This window comes from Hypanus sabinus, chromosome 3, assembly GCF_030144855.1.
Source record: "Hypanus sabinus isolate sHypSab1 chromosome 3, sHypSab1.hap1, whole genome shotgun sequence".
NCBI lineage: Eukaryota > Metazoa > Chordata > Chondrichthyes > Myliobatiformes > Dasyatidae > Hypanus > Hypanus sabinus.
Genome location: NC_082708.1, coordinates 151,204,126 through 151,229,916, shown reverse-complemented (window position 1 = coordinate 151,229,916; position 25,791 = coordinate 151,204,126). Strand labels below are relative to the sequence as shown.

The 25,791-nt window shown below is 41.8% G+C and overlaps 1 protein-coding gene across 2 annotated transcripts in view; it reads left to right on the top strand.

Moving 5' to 3' along the window:
- The window catches only part of aimp1a (aminoacyl tRNA synthetase complex interacting multifunctional protein 1a), a 56,336-nt gene extending 30,894 nt beyond the window's left edge, over positions 1-25,442 (top strand). For both annotated transcript variants that reach the window (XM_059965397.1, XM_059965395.1), the window contains exons 4-7: positions 73-237; positions 2,178-2,386; positions 22,838-23,006; positions 25,200-25,442. In XM_059965397.1, coding sequence (XP_059821380.1) covers positions 73-237; positions 2,178-2,386; positions 22,838-23,006; positions 25,200-25,366 — 710 coding nt within the window. In that variant the 3' untranslated portion in view covers positions 25,367-25,442. The remainder of the gene's footprint in view (positions 1-72; positions 238-2,177; positions 2,387-22,837; positions 23,007-25,199) is intronic.
- The last annotated feature ends 349 nt before the right edge of the window (positions 25,443-25,791 follow it).

Below are 25,791 nucleotides of genomic sequence, written 5' to 3'. Positions count from 1 at the left end.
AAAGGTTATAGGGTGAAAGTGTGCAGCTAAAAGTTGTTTTAACCTCCAATATCAAAATGTTTTGTTTTCCAGTGAAACAAGTTCCACATCCAACAGAGACTTCAGTTCAGTCCACTCCTGTAACATGTTTGCCTCCACAAACCCAAGTGACTACGGCAAATGCAAATGCAAAAACATCAGAAGTGAATGGAGACAAGAAAAAGAAAGATAAACCAGACAAGAAACAAGATAAAAAAGGTAGTTAAACCCTAAATAATACAAGTATTGTGTGCAATTCTGTTCTGGTCACCTGCTTACAGGAAAGATAACAATAAGATTGAAAGAGTACAGAGAATATTTACAAGGATATTGCCAGGACTTGAGGAATGGGTTGCAGGGGAAGTTTGAAGCTGATGAGGTACTTCCAGGGTGCCTACTAGCGCGACTCGAGTAGCAGTAGTACTCTCAATGGATATGATTCAGTATTCCTGTTTCAGCTTCCAAGGTCAGTACAGTCAACAAGGATATCTTAATGCGTTTAAATGAACTATCGCTGCTTAAATCCAAAGGAAACAACACCGATTGTGGTCGGAGGTGCCCACGGAGGACACCTCAGAGGAGGCGCAGGTGTAGATCGGGGCTACAAGTGCGTATAAGGAAATGGGGTTTTAAACTCCCTATACCGCCTATCTTGCTGGTGAACTTGACGAATAAAATCGATGATCTCAGAGCTAGGGTGCTGAATCAGGGACATTAGGACTGCGTGTGTCCTTTGTTTCATGGAATCCTGATTAACTCGTTCCCTACCAGATGCGGCGATCCACGTTGACAGGTTTACTATGTACTGTCAGGATAGATCTATAGAGTCTCTCAAAAGCAGCGACAGAACCATTGAACACTACAGCACAGTACAGGCCCTTCAGCTCTCCATGCTGTGCCAACCCATATAATCCTTTAAAAAAGTACTAAACCCACACTACCTCATAACTCTCCATTTTTCTTTCATCCATGTGCCTGTCCAAGAGAATCTTAAATACCTCTAATGTTTTAGCCTCCACCACCATCCCTGGCAAGTCATTCCAGGCACTCACAACCCTCTGTGTAATAAAAAAAAACTTACCCCTGATGTCTCCCCTAAACTTCCTTCCCTTAATTTTGTACATATGCCCTCTGGTGTTAGCTATTGATGCCCTGGGAAACGGGTACTAACTATCCACCCTGTCTCTGCCTCTGATAATCTTGTTGTCCTCTATCAAGTCCCCTCTCATTTTTCTATGCTCCAAAGAGAAAAATCCCAGCTCTGCTAACCTTGCTTCATATGACTTGTTCTCCAATCCAGGCAACATCCTGGTAAATCTCCTCTGCACCCTCTCCATAGCTTCCACGTCCTTCCTATAATGAGGTGTCCAGAATTGAACACACAATACTCTTAAGTGCACTCACCAGAGATTTGTAGAGTTGCAACAGGACCTCTCTACTCTTGAACTCAATCCCCCTATTAATGAAACCTAGCATCTCATAGGCCTTCTTAACTACCCTATCAACCTGCAATGGGGGAGTATGCCTCGTCATCAACTCTTCTTAATGCACAAATATATCAGTGCTGTTCCAATTCTGTTCACCTGGTTGTAAGATTTTATTGATGAGCCTTGGTGGTTCATGTATAATTTTAAAAGCATGTTTAATTTTTGTTGGAGCACAAAAGCCACAGTGACTCAGATCTGTTCAGGGCTTGGTTACAGTTATCTCAATGGGCTTAATCTATTTGGTGGTCAGAGACAGACTGTCTTCAATTAGAGCATTAGGATGTACTGTATAGTTGGTGGACAGTTTTAAGATTGTCCTTGTAGAGTTGATTCCATGCTTTTTTTTTTTGCAAGCTTAGCGTATTTTTTTAGTTTTTCAAAAGGACTTTTGAAATATTTTTCTTTGTTCCTAGTCCTACAACATACAAGCTTATTGTTGAATAATGCAGTATTACTGCAGTGAGATTCATAACCTTAAAAACAAGACTCTATCCTCTCATTTCAGTACTGCTTTCTTTAACTGTTTTTACTACAGAAGATGTTGCACATCTCAAACTGCTTTGTAAATTGCAGACTGTTATTTTGAATGAAAGCAGATGCCCCTCCCCCATATGTTACTGATAGAAACATACTTCTTGAAATGTTCTACCATTGATTCTTTTATATTTGCAGGAGAAAAGAAAGAGAAGAAACAGACAACGGGAGGTGGCGATGATTCCAAACCAATCGACGTTTCTCGTTTAGACCTACGCATTGGGCGTATCATCACTGCTAAAAAGCACCCTGATGCTGACTCACTGTACGTGGAAGAAGTTGATGTTGGTGAAACAAATCCAAGAACTGTTGTCAGTGGATTGGTTAAACATATACCCATTGAAGAGGTAATACCTGGTTTAAAAACATTCAGTGCTTCTTGGGGAGAGGTGTGGTGAGATAATTGAGTCTAGAAACAATGTATACAGTAAAGTAATTGTTATATTATTGAATTAGTAACCAGAATCTGGAATGCTAATTGAGATATCAGATCATGGCAACTAAGTAATATAAGTTCAAGTTATGGTGACAAGGAAGCTGACTGTCCTTTCATAGTTTAGGCTGTGTATGTTAAACCAGCAAATGTACATAACTCTATTTCTCTGGAAGGTTAGGAGTGATATCCAGGACCAAGTCGTGGGCAGTCAGCCTAGCCAGTAATATCCACATCCTATGATTGAATAAGGAAAAAAATAATCCACAACATTAATTATCATTTAGGAATTAAAGAAAGGCCATGGTGACCTTTATCAGTTTATCATTATCAGATTTCTGGATCATTGGGACCTATTTTGGAGCAGGTGTGACCTGTACAAAAGGGACGGGTTGCACTTGAATCCCAGTGGGACCAACATCCTGGCGGGGAGGTTTGCTAAGGGTACTGGGGAGAGTTTAAACTAGAACTGTTGGGGGGTGGGAACCGAACTAAAGAGACTGGGGAAGAGAAGGTTGGCTCACAAATAGAGAAAACTTGGAGACTGTGTGTGAGGGAGGATAGGCAGGTGATGGAGAAGGGATGCACTCAGGCCGACGGTTTGAGATGTGTCTATTTTAATGCAAGGGGTATTGTGAACAAAGCAGATGAGTTTAGAGCATGGATCAGTACTTGGAGGAATGATGTGGTGGCCTTTACAGGGACTTGGATGGCTCAGGGAATGGTTAATTCAAGTGTCAGGTTTTAGATGTTTCAGAAAGGACAGGGAGGGAGCCAAAAGAGGTGGGGACGTGGCAGTTGATCATAGATAGTGTAATGGCTGCAGAAAAGATGGACGTCATGGAGGGATTGTATACGGAGTCTCTGTGTGTGGAGGTTAGAAACAGGAAGGGGTCAATAACTCTACTGGGTGTTTTTTATAGGCCGCCCAATAGTAACAGGGATATCGAGGAGCAGATAGGGAAACAGATCCTGAAAAGTGTAACAATAACAGAGTTGTCATGGTGGGAGATTTTAATTTCCCAAATATCAATTGGCATCTGCCTAGACCAAGGAGTTTAGATGGGGTGGAGTTTGTTAGCTGTGTTCAGGAAGGTTTCATGATACAAAATGTAGATAAGCCTACAAGAGGAGAGACTGTACTTGATTTGGTATTGGGAGATGAACCTGGTCAGGTGTCAGATCTCTCAGTGGAGAGCATTTTGGAGATAGTGATTATAATTCTATCTCCTTTACAATAGCATTGGAGAGAGATAGGAACAGACAAGTTGGAAAAGCATTTAATTGGAGTAAGGGGACTTATGAGGCTATCAGGCAGGAACTTGGAAGCTTAAATTGAGAAAAGATTTTCTTAGGGAAAAGTACAGAAGAAATGTGGCAAATGATCAGGGGATATTTGTGTAGAATTCTGTATAGGTACATTCCAATGAGACAGGGAAGTTATGGTAGGGTACAGGAACTGCAGCGTACAAAGGTTGTAGTAAATCTAGTCAAGAAAAAAAGGAAAAGCTTTCGAAAGGTTCAGAGAGCTCGGTAATGTTAGCGATCTAGAAAATTATAAGGCTAATAGGAAGGAGCTTAAGAAGGAAATTAGGAGAGCCAGAAGGGACCATGAGAAGGCCTTGGCGGGCAGTATTAAGGAAAACCGCAAGACATTCTACAAGTATGTGAAGAGCAAGAGGATAAGATGTGAGAGAATGGGACCTATCAAGTGTGACAGTAGGAAAGTGTGTATGGAACTGGAGGAAATAGCAGAAGTATTTAATGAATACTTCAGTGTTTGCTTTGGAAAAGGATCTTGGTGATTGTAGTGATGACTTGCAGCGGACTGAAAAGCTTGAGCATGCAGTTATTAAGGAAGAGGATGTGCTGGAGCTTTTGGAAAGCATCAAGTTGGATAAGTTGCCAGGACTGGATGAGATGTATCCCAGGCTACTGTGGAAGGCGAGGGAGGAGACTACTGAGCCTCTGGCAATGATCTTTGCATCATCAATGCAGACGGGAGAGGTTCCAGAGGATTGGAGGGTTGCAGACGTTGTTCCCTTATTCAAGAAAGGTAGTAGAGTTACCCCAGGAAATTATAGACCAGTGAGTCTTACCTCAGTGGTTGGTAAGTTGATGGAGAAGATCCTGAGAGGCAGGATTTATGAACATTTGGAGAGGTATAATATGATTAGGAGTAGTCAGCATGGCTTTGTCAAGGGCAGGTCGAGCCTTACGAACCTGATTGAATTTTTTCAGGATGTGACTAAACGCATTGATGAAGGAAGAGCAGTAGATGTAGTGCATGTGGATTTCAGCAAGGCATTTCATAAGGTACCCTATGCAAGATTTATTGAGAAAGTAAGGAGGTATGGGATCCAAGCGGACATTGCTTTGTGGATCCAGAACTGGCTTGCCCACAGAAGGCAAAGAGTGGTTGTAGATGGGTCATATTCTGCATGGAGGTTGGTAAACAATAGAGTGCCTCAGGGATCTGTTCTGGGACCCTTACTCTTTGTGATTTTTTTTTTATATATAGATGACCTGGATGAGGAAGTGGATGGATGGGTTAATAAGTTTGCTGATGACACAAGGGTTGGGTGCGTTGTGGATAGTGTAGAGGGCTGTCAGAGGTTACAGTGGGACATTGATAGGATGCAAAACTGGGCTGAGAAATGGCAGATGTTCAACCCAAATAAATGTGAAGTGGTTCATTTTGGTAGGTCAAATATGATATGATGGCAAAATATAGTATTGATGGTAAGACTCTTGGCAGTGTGGAGGATCAGAGGGATCTTGGGGTCCGAGTCCGTAGGACGCTCAAAGCAGCTGTGCAGGTTGTCTCTGTGGTTAAGAAGGCATACGGTGTATTGGCCTTCATCAATCGTGGAATTGAATTTAGGAGCCAAGAGGTAATGTTGCGGCTATACAGGCACTGGTCAGACCCCACTTGAAGTACTGTACTCAGTTCTGGTCGCCTCACTACAGGAAGGATGTGGAAGCCATAGAAAGGGTGCAGAGGAGATTTACAAGGGCGTTGCCTGGATTGTGGAAACAGGTTGAGTGAACCCGGCCTTTTCTCCTTGGAGCGATGGAGGATGAGAGGTGACCTGATGGAGTTGTATAAGGAGATGACAGGCATTGATTGTGTGGATAGTCAGAGGCTTTTTCCCCAGGGCTGAAATGGCTGCCACAAGAGGGCACAGGTTTAAGGTGCTTGGGAGTAGGTACAGAGGAGATGTGAGGGGTAAATTTTTTACTCAGAGAGTGGTGAGTGCGTGGAATGGGTTGTCGGCAACAGTGCTGGAGGTGGATATGATAGGATCTTCTAAGAAACTTTTTGATAGGTACATGGAGCTTAGAAAAATAGAGGGCTATGGGTAACTAGTAATTTCTAAGGTAGGGACATGTTCGGCACAACTTTGAGGGCTGAAGGGCCTGTATTGTGCTGTATGTTTTCTATGTTTCTACTAGGTTTCAGTAGGTACATTTAATGTCACAGAAATGTATACAAGATACATCCTGGAATACTTTTTTTTTCGCAAAATCCACAAAAATAAATGACAGTAAAATGTATGGAACCCTAAAGCCTCCCCCCCCACCCCCCCACGCACAAGCAGCAGCAAGGCAATGATTGCCTTTCCCCACCAGCAATAAACCATCAGCGCCCCCCTCCCCCCACCGAGCACTCAAGCGTGCAGCAAGGCATCAATAAGACACGGACTTGCAGTTCCCAAAAGACTACTTGGTCTCCCAGTATTCGACATAGCACAGGCTCTCTTCCTCTCTAATAAGGGAAAAAGAGGTGACCCCATTTCACACCAAGAGAGGAGACCTAACAAGCAAATCACTGATTTATGGTGTTAAAAATGTTGTCTCTTGTGTCGCTTTTTCCATGCCTTGTGCCCAAAGAACTCGGGTCTCTGGGCACGTAGCCAGCAGCAAACCCGCTGCTTCCGATCTTTGGTGTTCTCCTGCAATGCATCAGGCAGCAGCACCAGCCTTGATTCATCCCGTCTCCAGAGCCACGAAAATCCGGAACCTTGAAGGTGCACTCACCTTCCAGGCCCCGTCCTCGAGATATCAAGAAACGGGCGGTTGTAAGGTCCTGAGAGTGGGCCCCATTCCCGCAAACAGCCGAAGTCAGCCTGTAACTCCAGGTCAGGGTCTTCAAAACAATCTTGAAAGGGGTGATAAAAAAAGATATCAAAGTTAGAAATAGAGCTGTTTCCGAAGATGCAAGCAATGGAGTCACCATTTAGAGCCATCCTAACTTAGCCCTGCCCCTCTTATTTGTGAGTGATTTTTAAAAAACTACATGTTTTATTTTTTTCCATGTGAAAGAAGGACTAGTTTACTGTGCATATGTGAATAATAGTTGTAATTCACATCAACAGTTATAGTCATAAACTATACAGTCAGCCCTCCTAATCTGTGGGTTCCGCATGCGTGAATTCAACCAACCACAGATCGGGAAAACCCGGAAGTTCTCTCTCCAGCACTCGTTGTTTGAGCGTTGTTGGCCTCGCATCTCGTTTGGTCGCTACTTTGTTTCTGTGAAAAAATGGCTCCTAAAAAGCAATTAAGTGCTCAAAGCAATTCCTCAAAGGCTAAGAGGGAGCATAATGTGTTATCTCTCGCCGTGAAAGTAGAAATCTTAGATCTTTTGAAAAATGGCATGTCGTTTGCCAAAGTGGTCCTCAGCCCTCAACCTCCACAGAACCTGACTTTAGTATTATTGGGCCTGCTCCAAAGCATCCTTGTTCCCTAAACAATACGGTGTAACAACTATTTACATAGCATTTGCATTGTATTAGGTATTATAAGTAGTCTAGAGAAGATTTAAAGTATACGGGAGGATGTGTGTAGGTTATGTGCAAATACTACACCATTTTATATCAGGGACTTGAGCTTCCGCGTGTTTTGGTATCCGCGGGGTGTCCCTGAACCAATCCCCCGTGGATAAGGAGGGCCAATTGTATTAGTATTTAAGTGGTTATCCCCATCTAAAATGGTTTTCTATTCATTGTAAGTTATGTATTTCTACCATAAGTACAGCAGATGAGAATTAATTGACAGAAACAGAAGTGCATTAGAACAAAGAATAGTACAGCACATTACAGGCCCTTCAGCCCACAATGTTGTGCTGAACCTCAAACCCTGCCTCACATATAACCCCCCACCTTAAATTCCTCCATATACCTGTCTAGTAGTCTCTTAAACTTCACTAGTGTGTCTGCCTCCACCACTGACTCAGGCACTGCATTCCACGCACCAACCACTCTCTGAGTGAAATATCCTCTAATATTCCCCTTGAACTTCCCTCCCCTTACCTGAAAGCCATGTCCTATTGTACTGAGCAGTGGTGCCCTGGGGAAGAGGTGCTGGCTGTCCACTCTGTCTATTCCTCTTAATATCTTGTACACCTCGAACATGTCTCCTCTCATCCTCCTTCTCTCCAAAGAGTAAAGCCCTAGCTCCCTTAATCTCTGATCATAATCCATACTCTCTAAACCAGGCAGCATCCTGGTAGATCTCCTCTGTACCCTTTCCATTGCTTCCCCATCCTTCCTATAGTGAGGCGACCAGAACTGGACACAGTACTGCAAGTGTGACCTAACTAGAGTTTTATAGAGCTGCATCATTACATCATGTCTCTTAAACTCTATCCCTCGACTTATGAAAGTTAACACCCCATAAGCTTTCTTAGCTACCCTATCTACCTGTGAGGCAACTTTCAGGGATCTGTGGACATGTACCCCTAGATCCCTCTGCTCCTCCACACTACCAAGTATCCTGCAATTTACTTTGTACTCTGCCTTGGAGTTGGTCCTTCCAAAGTGTACCACCTCACACTTCTCCGTCTGCCACTTCTCAGCCCACTTCTGCATCCTATCAATGTCTCTCTGCAATCTTTGACAATCCTCTACACTATCTACAACACCACCAATTTTTGTGTCGTGTGCAAACTTACCAACCCACCCACCCACCCCCACATCCAGGTCGTTAACAAAAAACTCACGAAAAGTAGAGGTCCCAAAACAGATCCTTGTGGGACCCCACTGGTCACAACCCACCAATCTGAATGTACTCCCTCCACCACAACTCTCTGCCTTCTGCAGGCAAGCCAATTCTGAATCCACCTGGCCAAACTTCCCTGGATCCCACACCTATTAACTTTCTGAATAAGCCTACAGTGTGGAACCTTGTCAAACACCTACTAAAATCCATGTAGATCACATCCACTGCACTACCCTCATCTATATGCCTGGTCACCACCTCAAAGAACACTATCAGGCTTGTTAGGCACGATCTGCCCTTCACAAAGCCATGCTGACTGTCCCTGATCAGACCATGATTCTCTAAATGCCCATAGATCCTATCTCTAAGAATCTTTTCCAACAGCTTTCCCACCACAGACGTAAGGCTCACTGGTCTATAATTACCCAGACTATCCCTACTACCTTTTTTGAACAAGGGGACAACATTCACCTCCCTCCAATCCTCCGGTACCATTCCCGTGGACAACAACGACATAAAGATCCTAGCCAGAGGCTCAGCAATCTCTTCCCTCACCTCGTGGAGCAGCCTGGGGAATATTCCGTCAGGCCCCGGGGACTTATCCGTCCTAATGTATTTTAACAACTCCAACACCTCCTCTCCCTTAATATCAACATGCTCCAGAACATCAACCTCACTCATATTGTCCTCACCGTCATCAAGTTCCCTCTCATTGGTGAATACCAAAAAGAAGTATTCATTGAGCACCTCGCTCACTTCCACAGCCTCCAGGCACATCTTCCCACTTTTATCTCTAGTCCGTCCTACCTTTGCTCCTGTCATTCTTTTGTTCTTCACATAATTGAAGAATGCCTTGGGGTTTCCTTTACCGTACTCGCCAAGGCCTTCTCATGCCCCCTTCTTGCTCTTCTCAGCCCCTTCTTAAGCTCCTTTCTTGCTACCTTATGTTCCTCAGTAGACCCTTGCTTCTTTGCTTCCTTGCTTCCTAAACCTCATGTATGCTGCCTTCTTCTACCTGACTAGATTTTCCACTTCACTTGTCACCATGGTTCCTTCATCCTACCATTCTTTATCTTCTTCACCAGGACAAATTTATCCCTATCATTCTGCAAAAGATCATTAAACATCGACCACATGTCCATAGTACTTTTCCCTACGAAAACATCATCCAAATTCACACCCGCAAATGTCACATTGTCTTAAGTTTAGGTAAGTTTATTATTGAAGTACATATATGTCACAATCTATAACCTGCCTTTTTGTTGACTTTGTGGAACAATCCATGTTCCAAGCTTATACAGGTATCCGTCCCCCTCTTTTCCTTCGCTACATCGATGACTGCATTGGCACTGCCTCCTGCACGCATGCTGACCTCGTTGACTTCATTAACTTTGCCTCCAACTTTCATCCTGCCCTCAAATTTACCTGGTCCATTTCCAACACCCTCTCCTTTCTTGATCTTTCTGTCTCCATCTCAGGAGATGGCTTGTCTACTGATACCTACTATAAGCCTACTGACTCTCACAGCTACCTGGACTATTCCTCTTCCCACCCTGTCTCTTGCAAAATTGCCATCCCCTTCTCACAATTCCTCTGTCTCTGCCCCATCCGCTCTCAGGGTGAGGCTTTTCATTCCAGGATGAAGGAGATGTCTTCCTTTTTTAAACAAAGGGACTTCCCTTCCTCCGCCATTGACTCTGCTCTCAAACGCATCTCTCCCATATCATGCACACCTGCCCTCACCCCATCCACCCGCCACCCCACTCAGGATAGGATTCCCCTTGTCCTCACCTACAACCCCACCAGCCTCCAGGTCCAACATATAATTCTCTGTAATTTCCACCACCTCCAACGGGGATCCCACTACCAAGCACATCTTTCCTTTCCCCCCCCCCTCCCTTTTGCTTTCCGCAGGGATCGCTCCCTACAAAACTCCCTTGTCCATTTGTCCCCCTCATCCCTTCCCACCGATCTCCCTCCTGGCACTTATCCTTGTAAGCAGAATAAGTGCTACACCTGCCCGTACACTTCCTCCCTCACCACCATTCAGGGCCGCAGACAGTCCTTCCAGGTGAGGCGACACCTGCGAGTTGGCTGGTGTGGTATACTGTGGTGCTCCCAGTGTGGCCTTTTATATATTGGTGAGACCCGATGCAGACTGAGCGATTGTTTCACTGAACACCTACGCTCTGCCAGAGAAAGCAGGGTCTCCCAGTCTCCACGTATTTTAATTCCACATCCCATTCCCGTTCTGATATGTCTATCCATGGCCTCCTCTACTGTCAAGATGAAGCCACACTCAGGTTGGAGGACAACACCTTATATTCAGTATGGGTAGCCTCCAACCTGATGGCATGAACATTGATTTCTCTAAGTTCCATTAATGTCCTTCCTCCCCTTCTTATCCCATCCCTTATTTATTTATTCGCCCTCCTTTTTTTTCTGTCTCTGCCCCTCTCACAATCACTCCTTGCCTGTTCTCCATCTCCTTCTGGTGCTCCTCTCCCACTTTCTTTCTCCCTAGGCCTCCCATCCCATGATCCTTTCCCTTCTCCAGCTCTGCATCCCTTTTGCCAATCAACTTTCCAGCTCTTAGCTTCACCCCTCCCCTCCTGTCTTCTCCTGTCATTTTGTATTTCCCCCTCCCACTCCTACTTTTAAATCTCTTACTCTCTTCAGTTAGTCCTGACAAAGTGTCTCGGCCCAAAACGTCGACTGTGCTTCTTCCTATAGATGCTGCCTGGCCTGCTGCGCTCTACCAGCATTTTGTGTGTGTGGCTTGAATTTCCAACATCTGCAGATTTCCTCGTGTTTACAACCCTGAGATTCATTTTCTTGTGGGTATACTCAATAAATTCATAGTAGAATAATAAAATCAATGAAAGACTGCATCAACCTGGGCGTTCAACTAGCATGCAAAAGATAACAAACTGTGCAAATGTATATAATAATAAATATCCAGAACATGAGGTAAAAAGTCCTTTTAAGTGAATTCTTGGGTTATGGGAACAATTCAGTTGTGGGGCAAGTGAAGTTGAATGAAATTATCCTCTCTGGTTCAAGAGCCTGATAGTTGAGGGGCTAATAACTGTTCCTGAACCTGGTAATGTGAGTCCAGAAGCTCTTGTATCTTACTGATGGTAGCAGCAAGGAGAGCATGGTCTGGATGGTGAGAGTCCCTTGATGGATGCTGCTTTTCTGCGACAGCACTCCGTGTAGATGTGCTCAATGGTGGGAAGGGCTTTACCCATAATGGACTGAGCTGTATCCACTATTGTTTTTGTCAGATTTTCTATTCAAGGGCATTTGATATTTCCATACCAGGCTGTCCAACCAGTCGAAACACTCTGCACTACACATCTAAAGAAGTTTGTCAAAGTTTAAACGTCATGCTGACCTTCGCAAACTTCTAAGGAAGTGGAGGCAAAGGCGTGCTTTTTTCGTAATTGACCTAGCGTGCCTGGGCCCAGGACAGGTCCTCCAAAATAATAATAATAACACTGAGGATTTAAAATTGCTGACCCTCTCCATCTCTAATCCTCTGAGGACTGACTCCTGGGCCTCTGGTTTCCTCCTCTTGAAATCAATAATCAGCTCAAACACGAGGAATTCTGCAGATGCTGGAAATTCAAGCAACACACACAAATGCTGGTGGAACGCAGCAGGCCAGGCAGCATCTATTGGAAGAAGTACAGTTGAAGTTTCGGGTCGAGACCCTTCGACAGGACTAACTGAAAGAAGAGATAGTAAGTGATTTGAAAGTAGGAGGGGGAGATCCAAAACGATAGGAGAAGACAGGAGGGGAGGGGTGAAGCTAAGAGCTGGAGAATTGATTGGCAAAAGGGATGCAGAGCTGGAGAAGGGAAAGGATCATGGGATGGGAGGCCTAGGGAGAAAGAAAGGGGGAGAGGAGCACCAGAAGGAGATGGAGAACAGGCAAGGAGTGATTGTGAGAGGGGCAGAGACAGAAAAATAAAGGGGGAATAATAAATAAATAAAAGATGGATTAAGAAGGGGAGGAGCATGAACAGTGATTTTTGTAACTTTTGTTAATGCCCCTCCTCTCCTTCTTACCCCATCTCTTAGTTATTATTTCCCCCCCCCCCCCACCCACCTTTTCTCTCTCTGCATTGATCTCATCTGGAAGTGAAACCATGTTGTTGCCCATGTCGCTTGATCTAACTTTATAAGAGGTTTTTGCATTCAAACCTTGCCACAACTCTCAAGCATCCTTCATTGAGTTTGGAATTGCCACCTTGCCCACGAAATAGTTTTCTGGAGATTTTACCTATGCCTCTTGTAACTTTCCCGGTCACCAGACTTGAATGCCTTTGAGATGGCCCTCAGCAGATTGTGAATTTCGTAGTTCATCGAGGGCTTCTGGTTTGGGAAGACTTTGAATAGGTTTGTGGGTCACCTTCATCTACAGCTGTTTTAATAAAGTCCATGACAATTATGGTGTGTTCATTCAGATCCACAGATGAGTCCTTAAACATGGCCCAGTCCACCAAATCAAAGCAGTCCCATAGCCGCTCTTCTGCCTCATGCGACCACCTTTTTGTTGTACTAATCTTGGAAGCTTTGCTCTTTAGCCTCTTCCTGTCTGCTGGTAGAAGGTTACTGAAATGCAGTCTAGGCATGTTACAGGAGGCATTCCTTATCTTGGTATAACAGTGTCCTTGTGTGTTGGGACTCTGGTGCTACAGGTTATCTGCTGATGATAATTGGTTTTATTCAACGATCTTGGCTGAAATCCTCAACTATGATTTGAAATGCTTCGGGTTGGACTGCTTCTTGATAGCAGTATCTCAAGCACTTAATTGCTGTCTGCCGCTGGAGGTAAACTGTGGTCATGCTTATGAAGGTGAACTCCCTAGGTAAATAGCATTGGACCGCATAATAGACTGCGTTGGACCGTTAGGTGTTCAAGGTTGGGAGAACACCAGTTTGACAAAACTGCCATGTTTGAGTACCACCGAGAGTTTATTCTGAAATGTAGACCTCCACCTTTTGCCTTTTCTGAATCAACAGTTTCTTCCATCCTGTGAATTGAGATGCCTTCAGGTCATTACCATATCTGGCTTGCTGGGAGTAAGCCGCATCTCAATCAAACATAAAACATGCCAATCTTTCATTTCCTCTGATTCAGCAATCTTGACCTCAAGTCCTCAATTTTATTCTCCAGCCACTGCACATTTGCATAAGCTACTTCTATTTCATCTACTGTTTATCTAATACGCAATGGAAAGTCTCTTTAATCTCCTTCAAGTCCTTATTGTATAACACTGGCATCATTTGCGCTTGCTACACAAAAAAATGTCCAAGGTCTTTGTTCTGAATTATCATGTTTGATTAAGTGGAGTTTTGTGCTTTAGCAGATATTAAGCACTCATTTTTAAAAATGTGTATATGATCATGTGCTAACCTAATTGTTTTTTCAAAATATTGAACAAACACTCCAAAGTAATTTCAGATCTATTCTAATCGATTTCCATCATTTTGTAAACCTAGATGGTATATATGTGTGGCTTAAGAGGAGATAGAGAGATGAGCAGGAGCTGAAGCAATTTTCCTGAGAAATGATGCATACATTACTCTCATGGTATGGTACTCTGCGCACACATCAGTTTGCAGCAGTGTAGATCTAATGATAACGAGGTAAACTGAGCATGAGAATTTGGTAACCATCAAAGTGGGTAGAGAGGGCCGCCTTCAAATAATCACTGTGTCTGGTAAAAATCCAAACATTTAAAAGGAAGCATAGCCTGCTTGTAAAGAGTCCATCATGAGAGAATTGCTTTATACAACCCAGTAGTTGCCTTACTGCCAAACTTTGTAGTGTTGTTACAATAATCTTATGTTTTGCGCTTCCCACTGTATGATTTTTCTTTTGAAGGTACTTTCTGTAAACATGACAAACACAACCCAACGTCCCTCAAAATTTGATGTTCTGCCATCATAATTCTTTTAAACATAAGTTCCAGATATGTGCCCATCTGCTGATGGTCTCAAAAACCTCCTCCTGTGTATGCTATTGTCAGCTTTTCCTCTCTGCTGAATTTTGAGCAGGAATGGAAAGGAAGAGGGCAGAAGGTTGGGTGAGGGGAAGGAGCACGAGCTGGCTGGTGATAGGTGAAACAATGTGAGAGGGAAGGTGGGGGTGTGGGGCAGGTCAGGTTAAGTAAGAAGCTGAGAGGTGGTGGGTGAAAGAGCTAAAAGTGATGAAGGAGGAGAAATCCAGGTGAGCAAAATGGACCATGTAAGAAAGGGAAGGGTGAGGGAGGGAATCAGAATGTGGAAGGGGGCAGGGGAAGAAGTTAGAGAAATCAATGTTCCTGGCATCAGGTTGGAGGCTACCCTGATGAAATATCAGGTGCTCCTCCACTGGCCAGCCTTGGGTGTGGCTTTGTCATGATAGTAGAGGAATCCGTGGACTGATATGTGGCAATGGGAATTTGAATTGAAATGGGTGGCCATGGAGAAAACCCACCTTTTGCAGCAAATAGCGTTAAGGTGCTTGAAGAAGCAGTCCCTAAATCTATCACGAACCTGAGAAAATCTGCAGATGATGGAAATCCAAGCAACTCACAATATGCCAGACGAACTCAATAGACCAGGCAGTATCTATGGGATAAAAAGATGTTTTGGGCCGAGACCCTTTAACAGGACTGGAGAGAAAGAGACAGTAAGACTGAGAGGTGGAGGGATGAAGTAAATAGCTTTGGGAGTGGGGGTTGGAAATAATGGCCTTCTCCTTCACCAGTCCCCTCCCCTTTTCCCCCTCTCACCTTATATCTTTGCTTGCTTATCACTTCCCTCTGGTGCTCCGCTCCCCTTTTCTTTCTTCCATGGCCTTCTTTCCTCACCTGTTAGACTCCCCCTTTCTCCAGCCCTGTATCCCTTTCACCGATCAATTTCTCAGCTATTTATTTCATCCCTCCCCCTCAAGGTCTTGCGTATCACCTTCTGTTTCTTTTTTCACTCCCCCACCTTTTAAATCTACTCATCTTTTTCTCTTCAGTCCTGGTGAAGGGTCTTGGCCCGAAACATTGTCTATACTTTTTTCCATAGATGCTGCCTGGCCTGCTGAGTTCATCCAGCATTTTGTGTGTATCCCTCATCGGATTTGTCTCACCGATGTAGAAAAAGATAAGGTAAATGACCCTGACAGACTCTCAGGTAAAGTGTCGTCTCACCTGGAAGGACTTTTTGGGGCTCTGAATGATGGTGAAGGAGGATGTGTAGGGGCAGGTGTAGCACTTGTCACACTTGCAGGAAGGAAATCAGTGTGGAGGTGTGAGAGAACAAATGAGAGCGATCCCTATGGATAGTGAAGGGAGGCATGCTTAGTTGTGGGTTCCCATTGTAGATGGCAGAAGTTTTGCAGAATGAAGTGCTGGATAAGGAAGCTTGGGGGTGATGGGTAAGGACAATGGGAACTCTATTCTTGTTATTTGGGGAAGAATGCATTGGGGTCAGGTATGTGGGAAATGGAGGAGATGTAAGTGAGGACAGCATCAATGGTGGTGAAAAGAAAGCAACATTCCTTGAAAAAGGTGCACACCGCAGATGCTCTAGAATAATAACTCATCCTAAGAATAGATGAGATGGAAGAATTGAGAAAAGGGGATTGCTTTTTATAAGTCATAGCATAGGAAAAGGAACTCACACATACTGCTGGAGGAACTCAGCAGGTCAGGCAGCATCCAGGGAAGAGAGGATAGTCAAGATTACTGAGAGTCATTAGGTTTATCATATGTGTTGGTAGCTGGTCTGCCTCCAGAGAGGGGAAACTTGAGATCAAGAAAAGGGAGAGAGGTGTTGCAGGTAGATGAAGTACATTTGAGGGCAGGATGGAAGTTGGAGACAAAACTGACAAGCTCAGCATGGGTGCAGGAAGTAGCACCAATGCAGTCATTATTGTAACAAAGGAAGAGATGGGGAGCTTTACCAGTGTAGGCTTAGAACATGGAATGTTCCACGTAGCCAACAAAAAGGAACCTATAGATGGTGCCCATGCGGGTTCCAAGGCTACACCTTGTGTTTGGAGTAGGTGGTAGGAGACAAAAGAGAAATTGTTGAGGGTGATAACCAGTTCAGTCTGATGGTGGAGGACATCTGATTAGTCACTTGTCCAGAAAGAAGCAGAGAGCTTGAAGGCATTCCTGATGGGAAGCATATTTTCTGTCCTTTCAAGTGCACTTTTATTTGGCTACATCTCCATGCTCAGCAATGCAGATGAGGGGGTTTTTCTTTTTTTGAAGGATAAAATGGATAGAATTGCTTTACATTTATAATATTAGAATGATATTAGATTTGACATGAAAGTTTGTTGTTGTGCGCTGGTAATGAATGCAGATCTTATAAAAAGTAAAACAAAGGAGAAACGATATGGCTGCACTCTACTTTGATAACATGCTTCCATAGCCTATTTTCTCAAGGTTGTGTTGCTTCACTTCCCTTGAAGTTTATGGAACACATCCTATTACAGCACCCCTCTCAATTATTATAAACTGCTGGCTTCAAGAAGAATTGTTTTGTTCCTATGAAGTGTGTTAAAAGGAAGTTGAGATTAATGCCATTATGTAAATAGTGTGTTTGGAATGACCAGTGCCAATAGTTTCACTTCTAGAGGTCATTTAAAAGATATATTGACTAAATGTTAATCCAAATTGTGTGACTATGTAGGCAAATATTTTCCTACCATGATGCACAAGAAAAATTAGATTTCATTAATTTTGTTTCACTTCACAAAAAATCTTATGTTCTGTTAACTATTTAGTACACAAGTTAATAATGAAGCTAATATCTTTAGAAGTGTTAGGTTATAGGGAAATAGGATTGTGAGAAAAGGAGAAATAAGCTCATAGTATGTTTTGTTGTCCTGTCATACTGCTGAGCTAGGTTTTCCAATCATTCTTTTAATGTTAAAGCTTTTCTGCAGGAAATAAAATCCAGTCTGCAACAGGGAATAGAAACTTGCCAATCATTTATGTGAATTTGTGCTTTAATCTGTCTTCTGGAAGGCCTTCTGGTTCTGTTAAATCTACTCCTGTGATATTTATAGTGCTTGAAATTTCCAGCTAAGTTGCAGACAACCCTTCTCCATGGAGAAATAGTTTTTTTTTTCAGTCTTTAACCAGTGTGTTTCATTTGCTTTCACATGTTTTACATTGTCTCCAGATGTGGTGCTCTTTTTTAAAAAAAAATTGAAGTCTAAAACATGCAGCAAGCAACTTGTGCTGGATGTGTTGGCTGTGGAAATGTAATTTGGACAGTTTCATACTTACCCTCTCAAAGTCTCTCTATTATAGCTTTAAAATTTCATTATATTAAATAAATCAGAATCAGGTTTATTATTACCGTTGTATGTTATGAAATTTGTTGTTTTGCAGCAGCAGTTCGGTGCAATACAAAAAGTAAAACTACAATATAAAAATAAGTAGTGCAAACACCCTTTCCACTGCTGCCCCCCTCAATGAAGACTTTTGTTTTCCCAACTTTCCCTTTCTACAATCAGTTCCTTGGTCTTACTGATGTTGAGTACAAGGTTGCTGCTGTGACACCACTCAACCAGCTGATCTATCTGGCTCCTGTACTCCTCACCATCTATGATTATGTCATCAACAGTTGTGTCTTTGGTGAATTTATAGATGGGTCTGAGCTGTACCTAGCCACATAGACATGAGTGTTGAGGCAGTAGAATTGTGGACTAAGCACACATCCTTGAGGTGCACTTGTGTTGATTGTCTCTGAGATGGAGGTAATTATCTGCTTCCATGCCTTCTGTGGTCTTTTGGTGATGACATCAAAGATTCAGTTGCAGAACGTCATACAAGAGGCCCAGGATTTAAAGCTTGTTGATTAGTACTGAGGGTATGATGGTGTTGAGCGCTGAGCTGTAATCAATAAGTAGCAGCCTGAAGTAAGTATTCCTGTTGTCCAGGTGGTCCAAAGCTGAGTGAGAGCCAGTGCGATTGCATCTGCTGTAGACCTGTTGTGATGTAGGCAAATTGCAGAGGGTCCAGTTTCTTGCTCAGGCAGGGGTTAATTCTAGTCATGATTGACCTCTGAGCACTTTATCACAGTAGATCTGAGTCTACCTGGTGATAATCCTTAAGGCAGCTCTTTTTGAAATGTTAAAAATTTGAAGTGTTAGACCTGGGAACTTATTTCAAGTTTATTAGAAAATTTTACCTCAAATAAATTACTTCGGCTCATTTTATTTGCCATAAGAAAGAATGACATAAATTACAAACAACTTAGAAGCCTCTCAAGCCAAACTCGTTAATCAAAAGTTGTTAAAGAAATGATGAGGGCATATCTCAATACTGAGTGCATCTGATGCTACTTTATGTTGATTTGATGTGGAAATAAATTACATTGGTGTGTAATCCTACTTAAACAGCAGTGTAACTATATACGTCCTAACTGTGAAATAAAGAAATAGCCTATTTTGTCAAAATCCACCACCATCCCTTCCCTCCAGTTTCACCCTATCCCCCCTAAAAGTTAAGTAGTCATTAATATTAATTGTGAAGCATCTTGAGAGAACCCAAATGAAAGTTTTTTTGTAAATATCAAATCAATCTTTCCAAAGGATTTTAAACTCCTCTGGCGTAGTTCAGAGAAGTATAGGATCAGTTGCACTCTGCTTCAGAATTCTAAGTTGGTTTATTATTGTCACATGTACCAAGGTACAGCGAATGGCTTGTCTTGTATACCATCCATACAAACTATTTCATTACAGTAGTACATTTCTACCTATTCCAGTTTATTTCTGCTGATTATCTGCCCTTTGCGCAAGCAGTCCCTAGAGCAGTCTGTTTTGTCATGTGTAAGAGTAAGCTGAATTATATCACATAACAATGTTATACTGAATCTGGGATGCAGTGGTTGGAGTTTGGACTTGGCAACTGCATATGTTTGTGCTCTTTGCCTGCTTTCACCTAGCCCCATATAGAATTGAAATTCCTTGATCTCTAGTGCCAGTTTCAGTTTAGCTTCTCAGCAATAGAAGTGATTGTAACTATGTCTGCCTTATGTTTTCTGTGCTTTCAATAGTATTAGAGACAGTTTTCTTATCAAGGTTAACATGGTCAGGGCTCTATATTATATGTATCGATATAACAATAACAGCCTGTACATTCACCCTGGAATAGCTTTGATTTACAGTCAGCCCTCCTTATCCGCGGATTCCGCATGCACGGATTCAACCAACCGTGGATCAGGAAAACCCGGGGAAAAAAAACTCCAGCACTCGTTGTTTGAGCATGTACAGACTATTTTTTCTTGTCATTATTCCCTAAATAATACAGTAAAACAACTATTTACATTGTATTAGGTATTATAAGTAATCTAGAAATGACTTAAAAGTACAGGCAGTCCCTGGGTTATGAATGAATTCCATTCCTGAGTCCGTCTTTAAGTCAGATTTGAGGTCAGAACAAATACATCCGGTATTATTTAGTGTCAGTCAAACATTTTTCTTAGTATATAGTACATATTTTACCTTTCTATGCATATAAAACACTTAAGAAACATACTTATTTCAATAATTAAACCACTGCGTTGCTTAGTAATAATTGTAGCTTTCATCGGGGCAGGGCCTTTCACATTCTTCATTAAAATAGTTCCGATTGTTGACCGACTGTAGCTTAAGGCTTTTCCAGTGAGCGATGGCGTTTCACCTCTTTCCGATCGCTTTATTACTTCCACCTTATTTTCAATCGTGATCATGATTATTTTCATGAACAGAAATACCGCGGGTTCAGAGCTGTGCTGGGTCCTAATGTCCACTGCACTGAACATGTGAAATAAAGTCCGGAGTTCCGCTGGGTCCTAAAGACCACCGCACTGAGCCAGGTTAAATAAGGGACTTGAGCATCCACATTTTTTGGTATCCACAAGGGGTTTCGGAACCAATCCCCCGTGGATAAGGAGGGCCGACTATTTATTCATTACAGTTGGCCCTTAGCAGCAAGACAAACTACAAATGCATTTCTCTTTAAACCATTCCATCACTGTTATACTATGGAGCTAATAGTCTTATGTTGCCCCAAATATTCAATCTGGATGCTTATTGATCATCAAGGATGCCTTTCATCCTAGAAGTTAGATGGATCCAATAGTAAGGTTGACCATAAAATCCCTTTAGCCTGATTCACTATTTGGTGAGGCCACTGGTGATTTGAAAAATAATTCCATCAATTTCTCATTCCATATTGTACCTTTCTCTAACAAACATAATTTACTATACAGGTAGCTCCTTTCTGTTTTTCCAGGAGCTTTGTAATTCTGACAATTTTTAAATGCTGCTGTTCTGATCTTAAATTGCTGACATCCAGTTCTAGATGCAGATGCATAGCAATACATTTTACTTGTGCTTATGAGTTCTCTAGTGACCTTATGCTCTACCTTGATCGTTTTGTAGCTTTTCTATCTATATACTACTAAAGCTCTCATGCTCTGTCTGTTTGTGACCTCCAATTAGCGCAAGGTGCATTACAGCAGCAGTTTTTTTTGGCTAAATCGACTTAAAATTTGCTAACTTACAGAATGCAGGCAAAGTTCAGGGTTATATATTTGTATAAAATTGTTCATTCGCAAAAATCAACAGGCTGCCTTTTACCCGAGAGCTGATCTGCCATGATGAAAATTGGGACACGACACCACGATGCATGCGCACGGCCAGCCTCAGCAGCGACACCAACTGGAGCAAAAGGGCAGGGCAGCTCTATTTCGAGTGGTCAGATTCTGCTAATCACCATCAGCACGTGCAGGATTGGGATAGATCTAACTGCCACCCATCAATAAGAGATCATTAAATCTTATTGTAATTATGTACTTTCAATATTTTTATTAGCTTCTGCATAAAGGAATACAGAGTACAAGAAGATATACAAGTCAAAAAAAAGTACTAAATACATTGTATTAAAAATACAGTAACAATCACAAAACCTTGTATTCATAAAAATTAAATTAAATTGTAATATTGAAATATAAAAAATCTGGTATACAGAAAAAAATCTAAACCCACTACCAAAGTCAGAGCTGTTAGGAAAAACAAGAAAAAAAGTGAGAGGGGGACTCTTAACATATAATAAAATATATTATTAGCCACCATCTATACTTTACAACAAATCAAAGGTTTTGAAACTAACTCAAAAATGTTCCCCACAATGTATAAAAGTCTTGACTAGGTTCATTTTTTTTTCTTTACTAATTAGCTTTGGTCTTGGTAGCAGGTTGGATTTTTTTTATATAATAAAATTACTGTATTTCAATGTTACGAATTAATCAATCTGTATGAATATAGGGTAAGGAGTCTTTATATACAATTTAGTATAATACATTGATATATATTTTTTCTTGTACTCGGTATTCTTATATGTAAATTAATAAAAATACTGGAAAATAAAAAAACTGAACATCGGATCTTCTCTAAATTTAAGCATGACATAACATCCCGTAACCCATAATGACGTACTTCGAGACCCCCCCATAAAACCCTTTGCTGCAGTGAAAAGACAGCAGTGACTATATCACATCCATTTAGGAGAGCGCCAACCACATCATCAAGACTAATCAGCTTGCTTTGGTATTACTGCTTCATAACTTCCATCCAGCATTAGGGTAAAAAAAAATGGTCAGCCTAATTATGTCACATGGGAAGAGGGGGGGGGGATGCCAAATGTCATCAGGAAGCGGCAAGGAAAGAGAGAGAACAAGAATCGGATGAGGCCAGGGCTGCACGACTCCAGGATCAAAGGGTCAGGACAAAAAAGATGAGAAGAAGAAGATACAGAGGAAGAGAGGTATGCTTGACTCCAGAATGACAACAATAGGCACAGGAGGAGGAGAGAGGGAGAGACAAGGGAGCTGAGAAATGGACGTCTCCAAGATCCGAGACAAAGAACAAACAGCAGAAGAGCTGAAGAAACAGCGCATTAAAGGACTGCACGTCCCCAGAATGACAATGAGAGGCACAAGGGTGGCAGATCAACCAGAAATGTAACCATTCAGAATTGTCCTTCGTTAAATGAGGAGGAGCTATGTTTGCCTTGCTACGTGTCTTTCTTCTTTAATAAACTGGTTTTTATTCTTCAATTTTCAAAGCAAAGAAATACCAATAGCATTAAGGAAAATTTAATGTTCATTCGGGTCACATCAGACTGCACTACCTTTCCCTCAAAGGGTGCCCAACAGGTCACCCCGTTGTCTTCATGAACAATCGAACTTGGACAATTGAATGCCCTACATAGATTTTCCAAAATTATTGTAATTTTGAATTATGCATGTTCCAAACAAGTTTAAAATTTTTGCAGGTTTTTCTACAAACTGAAATTTTCTGTTTCTGCAGATGCAAAATCGACTGGCAGTAATGCTGTGCAATCTCAAACCAGCTAAGATGCGGGGAGTAGTCTCACAAGCTATGGTGATGTGTGCAAGCTCACCAGAGAAAGTTGAAATCTTGGATCCTCCATGTGATGCCCTCCCTGGAGATCGAATAACTTTTGAAAACTATCCTGGTAGGTTGCTGATCTATTTTGCCAGCCCTTCATTGATTGCTAATTCACTAAATTGCCTTCAAGTTGGTCTTGAGGGTGATCACCTTGAATATAAATCTTCCTTTCAAATCTATTTGGACTGCTATATTCAAAACTTATAACTGCAAAAGCAGATATTAGGTATTGAAGGGACTCAAAACTTGGTTTATGCACTAAAGGCATAATTTGGGCTTGAATTGGTTAGTTTTCACTTTAATTTTTGTCAGTTCCTTTGGAAGTAGAGTAGATTTTCAAAACTACAATAAAATTCCAGTAATCCAGGATGTTTAAGATTTTGGAATTAATCTGGCAGAGTTTTGAGATTATTGGCTATTACATTCATTAATACCCAAGAGAATGAGTTCCAGCTTTTTAAAATGTTACATAGTTGTATAATGTTTTTGGGTGAACCTGATAAGTTTAAATGGAGCACAAGAAACAAGCCCCCAAAAGGGAGTGCCCCAGTGGTTCAAATGCTGAACCATTAGGATTCACTATCATCAGATAGTGGATTATCAGACTTGATTATGTTCATCAACTTAACTAATATTCTTTAATGTGTAACCTGACAATTTTAAATTGTCACTTTTGTGCCTTTATAATTTGTCTCCCTACCCTTTGTTTTCTTTGTTCCTTCATGCCATTTTGAGTTTCACTATAGAAGTTATCGTGTCATTTTTTACTTCTGTCCATGTTGAGTTTCAATAACCTCTTAAGCAATAATTTAGTCAGTGAATAGTGTATTAATGGCACTGTAACGTTCTCCTTCGCGTGTACTAATAACGCCGAATTCAACGTCGAGATAAACCAGTCAATGAGACCAGATCGCAGTAAGAATAATCATTTACTGTTCACTCTTCACATTAACATATGGTGAAAACTGTTGATAAAACAATACAAGATTGATACAGTATTTGTTCCTTCCTTAATATCACATTTCAATTGTAAATACTTGCAAAGGTGACTATAACTACATTACACTAAGGTGCAGTATACAGGCAGAGTTTACCTGCTCCATTGACTACTTTAAATACACTTCCATGCAAACTATCCGCAACTCTTTAACTAACGAAAGCATAAACATTATCGACCGTCATTACTTCTAACAGGATCGGCATTAACATCTTAGTTCAATATATCGATTATCTATTAACTTACAGCGTTGCTCTCACTGTGATTTCTCATGCCTGCAAAACAACTTCTGCTCAGGTGTGCCTTGTGGTGAGCCCCCACCCTCGTGTTAATTCCAAACCGGTATTTTCCCACAAGACTCGGCGAAACCGGATGTGACGTCATCGCATGCCGATATATTTTACATTCAATGAATATACTTTGAACACTTCTAATTCTAACTAGAAAACACTATCGAATGAATTACTAAGCGAAAATATTATAAACTAAATAACTGTCGTAAAGACAGCACAGGCACCTTTCACTTAATGTTCCAATGTCTGAAGCCCTCCGTTGTTCGGGGTTGACCATGGTGTTGCGTCCTAGCTGTCATATGCAAGGCTGGGCAGTACAATATGGAGAGCAAGCTGTTGCCCATGCAATAGGCTTCCTCTCTCCAAGCAGCTGATGAATCCAAAGGAACAGCAGAGACTGATACAGTGGTATCGCAGGAGTTACCAGTCAATGTTGAACTCAACGTAGGACTGCCTGAGGGACTCCAGCTGTGGATTTTTCATTGAGGTTTACTCCTGAAGCTTTCCCCATGAGTGGGTGTAGCTGTAAGGCAGCAAAGGTTTGAGATCAGAATTTCGCAGATCAGCTGCTGATCACAGCTAACAAACCCCATCTGCCTTGATAACCGGTTTCAGTAATCTACCTTTACCCCTACTTCTGTCAGTATAAATGGTTCTGCGGGGCTTAGTAGCTAAGCCACATGTGAAAGTCAGAAGCTGTACTTGGTTGTTCCCAGAACAGCCCTCACTTCTCACCCCCAGCTATGACTACCTTAAGGAAAATTTTGATGTACATGTGAGAAATAAAGATATAATCAACTTTTATGTTTCCTTTGCACTGTTGAATTTGGTATTGTGTATTGTTTGGTATTGTTACTGGTATTGGTATTGTTGGTAATGTTGAAACAACTTCCTGCAAAGCTAGTAAGTATGCATGTGTTCCTTTCCTTTGAATCTGCACTATTTAAGGAATTCTGTGTTACATCTACAGGTGAACCTGACAAGGAGCTAAATCCAAAGAAGAAAATATGGGATCAAATTCAGCCTGATCTAAGCACAAATGAAGAATGTATTGCCACATACAAAGGAACCCCATTTGTGGTGAAAGGAAAGGGTGTTTGCAAGGCTCAGACAATGGCTAATAGTGGAATCAAATAAATTATTATTTCTGTAAAGTTAATAAATGTCTAATATTGCAAAAAAAATAAATACTTGAAAGCATTTCGACCTCAAATTATTTGTAATTGTGCTTGCATATTCCATATATTGCAAATATAACTGGTGTAATATCTAAGAAATGGTTCCTTAAGGTTGTTGTAGCCAGGGAGGCAGTGGGGATAAGCTCCCACTACCTATTAAATGCTCCTCATGGCATGCATCTCAAATAGACTCTGTCAACCAAGTCTACTTCCTGGAAATGGACGGTTGACTTTTCAGATTGAGACCTTTCTTCAGGACTGAATTAAATATCTGAAGAATATACAGTACCTACCTTTTGAAGAAATATCATTGAACCTTAAACATTAAATATATTTCTCCATGTTTGTTGCCTGCTAGTTTCTAACATCAATATTTTTGCAAGA